At 36.5% G+C, this 11,681-nt stretch overlaps 1 protein-coding gene across 2 annotated transcripts in view; it reads left to right on the top strand.

Annotated features, from left to right (window-relative positions):
* The window catches only part of RASGRP1 (RAS guanyl releasing protein 1), a 36,840-nt gene extending 25,738 nt beyond the window's left edge, over positions 1 to 11,102 (top strand). For both annotated transcript variants that reach the window (XM_056492425.1, XM_056492424.1), the window contains exons 9-17: positions 358 to 633; positions 1,822 to 1,902; positions 2,543 to 2,647; positions 3,390 to 3,499; positions 4,129 to 4,273; positions 4,989 to 5,025; positions 5,504 to 5,650; positions 6,882 to 7,252; positions 8,618 to 11,102. In XM_056492425.1, the coding sequence (XP_056348400.1) occupies positions 358 to 633; positions 1,822 to 1,902; positions 2,543 to 2,647; positions 3,390 to 3,499; positions 4,129 to 4,273; positions 4,989 to 5,025; positions 5,504 to 5,650; positions 6,882 to 7,252; positions 8,618 to 8,752 (1,407 nt within the window). In that variant the 3' untranslated portion in view covers positions 8,753 to 11,102. The remainder of the gene's footprint in view (positions 1 to 357; positions 634 to 1,821; positions 1,903 to 2,542; positions 2,648 to 3,389; positions 3,500 to 4,128; positions 4,274 to 4,988; positions 5,026 to 5,503; positions 5,651 to 6,881; positions 7,253 to 8,617) is intronic.
* Positions 11,103 to 11,681: the final 579 nt, after the last annotated feature.

The following is an 11,681-nucleotide window of genomic DNA, read 5'->3' on the forward strand; positions in this document are numbered from 1 at the left end:
GTGAAAATGGCTGCTTTTATGAAGGTCTCAGAGCTTGTGCTGTGCTTACACATTGGCTGCATACAGATCCCCCTGATTTGAGAAAATCATATTTCTTTTCATTTGACTAAATGGGGAGTGTAAGGAGACCATCATTATAGGTTAGGCTATATATTAACTATATATCATTACATATTAGTACCTAATTTATGGATATAGGAGGTCTAGTATGCCTAGATATCATTTGAAGTTTTGAAATTTTTTTCAAGAGCCATTATAATTAAATTCCTTAATGGTAACATGGGAAGATCTTATGCTGTGTAACAAAAACAGAAACAGTAGCCAGCACTGATTTTTTTATTTTCTTTTTATTTTTAGGTGTTTAATGAAATGACAGAATTGCTTTCATCTTACAGAAATTATGATAGCTACCGACGTGCCTATAACGAGTGCAGTAACTTTAAGATCCCAATCCTTGGGGTCCACCTGAAAGACTTGATATCCCTTTATGAGGGCATGCCAGACTACTTGGAGGACAAAAAAATTAATGTATACAAACTATATTCTCTGTATAATCACATAGATGAGCTGATACAACTCCAGGAAATGCCACTTCCCCTGGAGGCTAATATGGACCTTGTTCACTTGCTTACAGTAAGTGTGTTAGATAAGATAAATACCATCCAATTAAAAATTTCATGTACCTATCAAACAACTAAATTGAGAATTCCATTCATTAATGAATTATGCATACATAAGTTTGTAAGATTTTTTTTTTTCCCCCAAAAGGGGAAATGTACAGGAATAGAAGAGAAAAAAATTGGTGTTGATTTATCTGGCAGCAAAGATAGAGGTGCCAGTTCAGCAGTATGCTTCCAATTATTTCTATAAGGAAGGAAATGTTTATTTCTGCTCCACTATAGTAGTATGCACTCTCTGTACTTTCAGTAAGGAAGATTCCTTGTGTTGAAAACAAAATCACACAAAAGTTCATGATAACTGCATTTTAGCCAAGTTTCTTCTGGTGCTTAAGAAACTGTCTGACATAAACATGAGTCAAATATAGTTGATGTATTTCACTCCTAGTCCTATCTAGTCAGTGCCATGCTACTAAAAAATCAATGCTACCTATGATGTTTTTAAAACAATAGTTTTGGCTTCTCCTAGTAAGTTAAAATACTACCCTCTATTAAAATAGTAAATCTTCCTTTCTTGTTTCTCAGCTTTGTTTGGCATTAACAAATATCTCATCTTGGAAATAGTCTGCTTCCTTTTCTGGTTACAAGCCCTGTTTCAGAAAAAAGCTGATAGATAAAAGTGCTTATGAGCCTGAGGTTATTTGTTCTCTTGGGGAGCTCTCTTGTGGGAAATGAAGCACACATGTCCAGGGCCTGAAATACAGCTGTGTGAAGTGCTGAACTTCTTACTTCTTCCTGCTATTTGTTTTAAATGCTTTGTTTGAAATTATTCTAAGTATTTTTTTTCTTCTAAATACTGTTTTATTAAAAATAGGTATTACAAATATGTAGAACTTTGGCCATAATTTCATGCAGCTATACATGACAGGGCATAAATGAGAAGAAACATTTCATTTCAGTGCAGTTGCTTCTGAACTCCCAATGGTCCATGTTACAGATTTCCAGATAATGGCAATAACAGTCTGGAATGTAGAATTGGACACATATCAAATCACTGTGAATACCTGTGCAGCTCCAGATAATTTCTTTTTAGTGGTAATCAAAATTAAAAAATAATGCACCAAAACATATGAATACACTCTAGTAACAAGTTTGTAAAGTAGTAGTGACACCTCTGGGATTAAACTAATGTGTTTGTTTTCAGCTGTCCCTTGATCTTTACTACACAGAAGATGAAATTTATGAACTTTCATATGCACGAGAGCCACGAAGTCACCGAGCTGCTGTAAGGGCCTTTACAGATTCTTAACAGAGAGGGCTTTTATTTTAATGTAAAATCAGGACTATTTTTTTTAAAAGAAATTGTTATCTTTTGCATTCAGTTATTATTTTATTATATTATATGCTAAATTGAAAACATTTTAGCTTTGTAGACGGAGTGAAATCTATTAAAGTGCAAATTGTTTGGTCGATGATGAAGCCTAAGGTAGAATATATGGCAGAGTTGACACCATATCAGGTTTTATAATATGAACACAAAGATAAATGAAGTTGCTGTGTGGAGACATGGCATCAGTCCTAATCTTGGCAGTTAATACTGTTTCTTTCAAATGGAAAATTCTTACACAGTTCAAGTGATGAAACTCACGAGTGTTATGTGGTAGTTTTGTTCCTGTTTTATAAATATGGAAAAGATGGTGATTTTACAGGGCTGTCAGTGAACTTGACAATTTAAGGAATGATGGCTGTTTTGAACAGTTCAAGGAAGAGCTTAAGCACCATGTAATTATGAAAAGAAGGATGTCAGGTCCAACAGATCATTTCTGCAGTCCTGTGTCACACAGTCCACTGTCATAAATGGAATAAGTGCAATACTGAAAATCTTTCCATGTGGTACTAATGAAGTTCCTTTCAATTTATTGTAGCCTATGACACCTTCCAAACCACCAGTAGTTGCAGACTGGGCCTCAGGAGTGGCCCCAAAACCTGATCCAAAAACCATCAGCAAACACGTCCAGAGGATGGTAGATGTAAGTAAGGTTGGCCAGTGTACTTCATATTACTGTAAATCTTTGTAGTCTTAATCTCAAGGTATGAGAAAATACAGGGATGGGACTTCTGTCCTCACAAACCTACTTTTGCCTACCTGTAAACAGCAGCAGCTGTGAGGCACAGATGGAAATCCCTTCAGTGGGTGATGTAAAGAGTTCATCTTTGCTGCCTGTTCATCTCTTTTCTTTCTAAGCTCTTCTAACATTGTGAGGCACCCTTTGATACATGCTGTTTTGGAATATATTTCTGAATTTGTTCTAGGTGTGCTCCTTGCCTTGTAGCCAGTGACAAACAATAATACATTCCACAAGTGCAAACAGGTGTTTGCCTGACAATTCTGCCATGACTGATTTTCTCATACCACTGACCTGATAAAATAAGCTAGGCAGCTACACTGATTTGGCTACAGAAACCAGCATTGACAGCACTAATTGAGAGCATAGCACAAATTGTATATGTGGGCCTGGACAGAATGGTCTTAAAGCATTAGTAAAAAGCAGCTGTCATTGTGTGTGAAGCTTTTATTCCAGCCTGTGTTGACTTACCTATCAAGAAATCATAATGCTTCTTTAGTCTCAAGCAAAAAAAGCAATTAGACTGCTGCACTGTTTAATAGACACTGGGAAAAATGGCAGAGGAAATGCATAAATAATGTGGAGGCTTTCTAAAGTGTTAATGTAGACCATCCTCATTATGAACTATTGCTATTACCTTGTGCAGTCTGTCTTCAAAAATTACGACCATGATCAGGACGGATACATTTCCCAGGAAGAGTTTGAAAAGATTGCTGCCAGTTTCCCATTCTCGTTTTGTGTAATGGCCAAGGACTGGTGAGCACCTGCTTATCAACTTTGTAGTATCTGTTTTGGGAGGGGTTTAGGGGTTTTTGTGTTTAAATTGTATTTTATCATTAGGATGGTAAAAGCATCCTGGTCAGGCAAGTGAAAACATCACTGACAAAAACATCTTCTAAATGTGTCATGAATGACATTTTCACTGGGCTTACAGCAGTGGTATCCAAGCAGGTTTAGAAGGAAAAACAGACAACGGAAAAATTAACATTTTCAAATTATTTTTAGTATATACTACTAAAGAATTTTCCCATGATAAAGCTGTCCCTTAAAAATAGAGAACTGGCAAATGTATATTTTGATAAAATCAGGGACATTTTTCTTAACATATTGGAGCATGGAAAAATAACAGTAGTGATTATTCAGATGTTTAATATGAAGTAGTTTTGAGGTTGCATCACATGCAGATACTCCATTTATCCTGTCAGTCTACAGTTTAAATGTGTAGATAAGCCTCTGTGTGTTTTGGAAACAACTGGCAAGATCACTTTAGTCTTTTGTGCATTCAACTATTGCTATTATAAAATATGAAGAAAAAGATGTTTAATTCTCCTCATGCATTTAACACAATATATGTCTCACAAACAACTTTTCTTGTTTATTTCCAGGGAAGGTCTGATTAGCAGAGATGAAATAACAGCTTATTTTATGAGGGCTAGTTCAATCTATTCCAAATTAGGACTTGGCTTTGCTCACAACTTCCAAGAGACCACTTACTTGAGGCCCACTTTCTGCGACAACTGTGCTGGATTTGTAAGCTTGCACCATTTTAGTAAATTATGTTAATGTTCTTTGGAGCAGTTGTTCTTTTTTATCTCATAGCTGTCTTGTGTCATATACAGGAATGGATCTATATAAAAATCAGTGAAGTTATATAGAACACCAGACTTTGCTTCTGTAGATATTTAAGGTGCCCTTTACTCCCCTCTTGGCGGTGCCAATATGTTTAGACATGAATAATACTTTGTGGGGTTTGATTGTGTCACCAAAAACAGTCTTGGGCAAGACTTTCAAATGCAGAGCCTTCCACTCCATGGGCTGCTAGAACTCATGTCCTGATACTGACATGGCATGCCTCTGCCTGTGGCACAGAAGGTTAATAAAACTGACTGTCCTACCAATTTTCTGTTCAGCTGAGATCACACAAGGGTGCTGAGACTGAAGAATTCTCCATATACTCCAGCTCCACAGCTTCTTGAGGAACTGCCAGATCTGCTGATTTATTCAGTAGACTAACTCAAGATATTTTGTTTGTTGTTGACAAACACAAAATATTCTATTTACCTTATGCAAAAGGGGTAAATAGTTCTATTTTGACCTTATGATTTGAAGTGTAGAAATACAAGATATTCTGCAAGTGCTCAGATCTTAGAAAAGAGTGGAGTTTTTAGTGTGTTTTTTATCTGGAGGTATCAAACATGCAGAGAAATGTATTAATAAGTAGGCTTTCTGTTTGTTTGAATTTCAGCTATGGGGAGTCATTAAACAAGGATACAGATGCAAAGGTAAAGTACTTTATGCTTTGTTAATTTTAATCCATAATTGATAGTGAATGACAAAAACCTGTGATCATCCTGAGATCCATGGCTGTATCTAGGGACCCATTTAATCTGATCTCCCAGGGAGGACAGGACTGATTCAAGAATAATATGACAGACAGAAGAAATGCAGAGATGAAGGAACTTGTAACTGATATGCAGCACATTCCCAACATCTGTTTTGCAGCTTTCTTCCTTGCACAGGTATCAGCTTTCTCTGCAGCTCCTGCAGTCAGGGCACTTTTGTGACTGAATGGCACAATTTTGTACTTGGTACTTAATGAGTAGGAATTTTAGACATATATGGCAAAGGTACGGTGTTTTACAGATGTATGTTGGTGCAGGTAATGCATGTAGAGAACACCAAAGAAGGTTCTTGTTTCCCAGGAAGGCAGCAGTGTGAGAACTACAGAGTCACTGAATCACATAAACATTTTGTTTACAGACTGTGGAATGAACTGTCACAAGCAATGCAAAGACCTGGTTGTGATAGAGTGCAAGAGAAGACCCAAAACTTCAGTTGCAGACAGCAGCCCAACATCTGCTCTTGCTTCAAGCCTCTGCCCAGTAGGAGTCAAAGAACAATTCCATGGTGAGAAAAGATCACATTAAAAAGATCAAAATACGTAGATTATCTTTCCTTTGCTCCTTTTTCTTTTAAATCTGAGTTATACAGAATCCTTTTAGTTTTTTTCAGTTAATTGCAGTGTTTTATCTACATAGAAACTAGAACCAGGTATTTATTAGTTGTATCAAGTAACATCATTCCTGCTGTAGACTGAGTAAGGATAGACTCATTTTCCAGAGAGATCTTGTCACACTATATATGGTGCACAAATGCCACCAAAAAGTGAGTGAATCTTCTCCCAGACTCTCTCAAAGAACTTGAGGCCATGTTACATGAAGAGCTGACAGGTTTCCTTAACTCTCTCACCTTGTGACAAGCAAGTCTTGCTTTTCAGCAAGTTGTAACATTGGCTACTGCACTGTTACAATTCTGACTCATATTTTAGTGTGGAGTTTATAAAGTCAGTTTTCCTACATATCTGTGTGCTAGGAAAACCAACAGCTAATTGTCTTTATTTTTCCACTTCAGTAGCTGAATCTATAACTCCTGTCCATCTGTCCATCTTCCAAAGAATTGGAAATGAAAAATCTACACCTCTCTGTTCTTTTCTCCTTATATCAAGCAATCTGTATAAAATTTTCTTACTGTGTATTACTGTGTAAGCTTTCAAAGAAGGAATGTTGTCCTTGAAAAACACCAGGCTAATTCTGTTTTTGATTTTGATGTTCCAACTCTCTACATATTCACTTTCTTTGAATTTCTTTTCTGCTTTTTGCCTGTATTTGAAGTTCTTCAAATCTGCCTCTGGCCACTTTGATTATCAATCTTTTGTGTTGTATTTAAGACTCATGCTGGTGATTCCACCTTTGGCTTCCTATTAGCACATATGTAGAGCTCAATGCCCCCCTTTTCTCTTGATACTGACTATGTGCATCTCTGTGATGTGTCTGAAATGACTGCAGCACTATGTAATAATCACCTCTTACCCATACCAAAGTTTTTCTCAAGCTGACCTTGATGCCACACCTGTTTTCTCCTTACTGATCCATATTTGTGTTACTCAGACAGGGGTAAGAGCTGTTTCAAGAGACACAACATTGAGAAACTTGTAATGACACCTATTTTGGAGAGCAATGAATGTAGAAGTCAGTAAGGAATAGATGTTTTATTTATTAAAATAGTGTTTAATTACCACACCTCCTGTTTCTCCTTTTCTGGGAGAAGATCTTGCCTCAATTTTTTATGCATTTTAAAGGACAAGAAGAAGGATCATTCACCTTTCCTAATGGAGTAGTGGAGCACAGTGACGACAGCAAGGATCGAACCATTATGCTCATGGGCTCCTCAGCTCAGAAGATCTCAGTGAGACTGAAACCAGCTGTGATCCATAAAAGTACCCAGACTGATCCTGTACTTATGGCTGGCGATGTGTCTCGTAAGCGGAGAGAGAAGAAAGAACACAGGATGCCAGAGAATCCTTATCTCCAGGCAGCTCCAGCATCCACCTTTCCAAGCCCAATCCTCGGCCGCAGAAAGGCATTTGTTAAATGGGAAAACAAGGACTCCAGCCACAAAATGAAGGAGGAGCATCACAGCTGTAAACCCTCATACCAGGAACTTGAGCAGGTACATAAATGATGGAACAAATTCTGTTTCACACAACAGGTCAAGTAGTTAAAGTGTTGGGGAGTGGCTGGTGGGAAGGTGTCACTTTACTCCAGAGTAAATAATTGCAAATTTAATTGCAATTAAACAATCCATGAGTGGCATCATAAAGTCTTAGCCACTTTAACTTCCAGCAATGCTTCATTTAAATGATAAATTTTAGTACTAGTACAGAGCTTTATGATCACACTGATCCCTGTCAGTTCTAGAACGTGAACATAATCCAATCACTCAGGACAGAATGTTACTCCATAAAATGAGGAACATAGCTCTGAATTTCCTTGATTTTGGTGGCCTCTGCTCCTCTAAGTGACAGAATATATGAGGCTGGGAGAGTAGGGAGCTCTGTTTTTGTTCAACTGACAAGTGCAAGAACCACCAAGAAATTTTGCTGTGCTTCTTGCTAGATATCACCTGCATCAGCCCAGCTGTGTCTCAGCTTACTCTAAAATGTTCTGCCAAAATAGCTATTCATAAGACTGCGTCACCTCAAACATGGCCCAAATTCAGATTTGTAGAAACATCTTTCCAGACAGATTAAAGAGACTATTACAATCCCAACACTGCAACTAATAGATGGATCCAGCTATAATTATGAGGAACAAAGAACTTTCATACTTTTTACTCAGTATTTATCACTATTCTGTGATGAAGCAACATGGAAACAGTCCAACAGCAGGACCACAGTCTGATCTTTGAACGATGACTATAACTTTCAAAATACCCCTTGCTGCTGATAAAGTGAACTCATGTTTTATCAAAGATGAATGGCTTATTAAGACAAAGATTAAGACAGTCTTCTAGTACAAACCACTTCCCTTCAATCAACAGTATATTCAATACAATAAGGATGTGAAGCTTGGATGTAACTTCTGAAAACGCATTATTTAAAATATCTCATTCGTGTGAGTCCCATAATTTACTCTTGCCCTTGCTCCCTCATCAGATTCCGACCTCGATTACTAAACAGCAGTTGATATTATGAATTAATGGCTTCGCTTCTGGTACATCAATTTCTGCAGCAGTAGAGTGGTAAAGTGTGACCTGTGCTGTTGTTTCCCCAGACTGCTGTTGTTATGAGAGGTGCAGTAGAGGGTGGATAAGTGCAGGTTGTGGACATGACTCAGATACCAGCTGCTGGAAAGTTGTGGGAGTATACACAAAGGATAGAGCAGGGAGTGTGGAAATATTCAGATAAATTACTGGTTCTGATGAGAGCTACATCAATTTATGTTTATGGCAGTCAACCTAAGTATACAACCAAACAGTCCTCAAACAATTGCACTATAAAATACAATTCTCTATTTTTTTTGTTTGTTTGTTTAGGAAAGGAATATTCTAAAGGCAGACAATGAAGGTTTAAAGATCCAGCTGGAACAGGCACATAAAACAATTGAATCTCTCACAATCCAGAAAAGAAACCATGTAGTAGACAGTCTACAACACAGAGACTGCTCCTAGCAGATGAGAGGAAAATCTCCTATGAAATGGAAGAATGTAAGACTGAGAGGGGCTGTGATAAAGCTGCTTTCCAAGTGAACTGAAGAGAGAATCTGAAGGATGTTAAGCAGAAGTGTTCTTTTTATTTAATACATTTCCCTTTTAAACATGCACTCCCAAATGTATAAAATCATTCCTCTGACCTTGTAAGGTAATTTAGCATTATCTGTGTAATGAAAATGCATCTTGTGTGTTTGCTTTTAAAAGGAGTGAGAGTGTTGCTGAAGTCTGTTCATGCTGAAGACCATATTGATTTCCCAGTGACTTACCTGGCTGCCAGCAGCACACCTTACTGCAGAAAGGTTCTGACAAAGTAGCTATTCATAAGATCATGTCACCTCAAATTTGGCCCAAACTCAGTTTTGTAGAAACAAATGTTTGATAAAGCTGAGTAAGTAAAACTTCTTTCTTGGAGCTGAAACCAATTAAAAACCTGAATTGAATTGCCACATTTAATTCCAGAAATTAACAAGAACTTTAAAATAAGTAGCTAAGCTAATGATATTTGATTGATCCTTACACTATAATATAAACTGACAATTTTTCAACATCATTTAGAGCTTTAGAAGTTCTGCTATTCAAACACTTAAAAGTAATAGAAGTGAGACTATAGACTTAACATTGAATACTGCTTTCATTTTTGTGTTCCATGCCATGACTTGGAACACTTAATTCCACTTATTTGTTTTAAGGGGTAACCTTTTGTCCCCATACAGTAGATATGGGACAAGGTTGATGATATTTCTGGCACATCAAAGTAGATGCCATTGTTGAGCAGAACTTTTAGAGACATATTATGAGGGAAACTGTACAGCAATCTCTGTGCAATAGCTACTGTATTTCAGAGCTCCTGACAAGATTTCTCCATTTTCTCTCTCCTAGATTTCACATGCACTTTATATAAAGAGTCAAGATGAGTGTTCTCCTATGTCTGTAAATTTTGTATAGCAAAAAGTGCGAGGGAGGTAACTTAAATACACAGTGTACATATTGTTAAGAGAAAAATAAAAGTTACTGATAAATCTACTTGTCTAAATAGCAAATTTGAAAATTGTTATTGCATTCCAAGATAATCTGTACACTTAACAGTTGTATAAAACTTTCTTGTATTTGTCAGATATTTGTCATCACACATACAAACATCAGAAACAAAGTCCACTTAATGCTCAACACTTCTAAGTTACCCAGTCCATTATAGATTGAAATTTAGTCAATGACAATAGCATCTGTGCTTTGTGTTCAAAGTGGCATAAATATACATTCCATTCACAATTTACAGTCATTATCAAGTATGAATGCTTTATTTATAAAGTTAATTTGAAACTACTTGCCAGTTTAGTGATTCAAAATTCTTGTTTTGAAATTGGATTGTGCTTGCAACCCTATGTATAAGTAAAAATAAATGGAGGGAAAGAGCAGTAGTAGTAGATTTTCTGTAACATTACTGTAAATAACTGAAATGCATACAAAAAAAACAGCTCTGAAGACTGTGTAGCTTTTTAAATGCATACACTAAACCTGAATTATTAACAAGGAACATGGAATTGCACTTTGTTCAGTGAAGCAATCAGAATGACTGTCAGGTCATCCTGCAACCTTGGTTCACCCATTTTCTGTGAGCTTCTTGATTTTGTCCTCTATTCAGGGACTACAGCAAGCTATATTTCTAATAGGCATTTAACAAATAAAAGTCCGTTTTTACAACCATTAAACAAGATAAAAGTTGAATATATTTTCACTTACTTAAAAAATACCCCAGAGGAGCAGCTAAGACTCATAAATCTTGAAGGTAAATTCTCACTGGTGGTCTGAATTTGAATAGAATTTGTGTGTATACACATACTTTGTCTTTTATGGAATATGGAAATCATGAACAAAACCTCATAGTTAAAAGGAGAATTTCCTAACATCAGCAGCTGGCTGAAAGGCTACTGTATAACTAGGTAATACTCCAAAGTGAGTTATGACCACAGATTTGTACAGTCCTAAATGCTAACTTAATGTTTCTCTGTGAAGGTTGCTTGTTCAGTCTGAAAGATTCAAAAGGGATCTGTTTGCAGGAATGCCTTAGGGAACATGTGTGCTGAAAACTTCCTGCTTCAAAAAAGTCAGTTGATACCTGCATAACTTCAGAGCTAATTACCTTCAGGTTCTCTGTTTTTCTAAAGTGCTGTTAGTCCCTTATGTTCTTTTGGGGCTTTCTTTTTCCTGAATGAAAGACAACAGTGGAACCTGACTAGAGGGAAATGTTAAAACTGACAATGCTACCCAGAATCACTTGCCTTGTGTTAATCTTCAAGCTGCCTTATGTTAGGTAAAAAAGACACGATTCAAAGTGCTGTTTAGAAGTCATGTTATCTAGCAGTGATACCAAAATTTATCTTGTCATGGCTAAGTTAAATGGAAATACCTCTTCCTTCTCTAGGTTCAGCTGTACTTACAAGAACGCAAAAAGAACAAGCACCATTCCCCACTTATTTTTTAAGTGTGAATTCTGATTGTGTAAAGATAAAATTAAATAGATTGAGTAATATCATAATTAATAAGGCAGGGCTACTGATCATATTCAGGTTAAATACAATTGCTTTTAGATTAGCTTATATATGTTTTTGTTCTAGCAGCACCTGTTATTTTGTTGTAACTGATCTCTATGGCAACTTGTAAAAGTTTAATGCTGTCTGAGAAGACTGAAAAAGTGTACAGATTGTAAAGATTTTATATAAATTGTAAGAGTTTGGTTTAATATTTATAACAGAGAAAGTATTAAAATTGCATTTCATGTCTCTGATTTTGTATCTCAGAAATATTTATACAACCTATATTCATCTTCCTTGACTGTCATGTGAGACCCTTTTGCAGCATTAATCTAGAACCAGTCTCTAAACCAGCT

Source organism: Oenanthe melanoleuca, chromosome 5 (assembly GCF_029582105.1).
Source record: "Oenanthe melanoleuca isolate GR-GAL-2019-014 chromosome 5, OMel1.0, whole genome shotgun sequence".
Lineage (NCBI taxonomy): Eukaryota > Metazoa > Chordata > Aves > Passeriformes > Muscicapidae > Oenanthe > Oenanthe melanoleuca.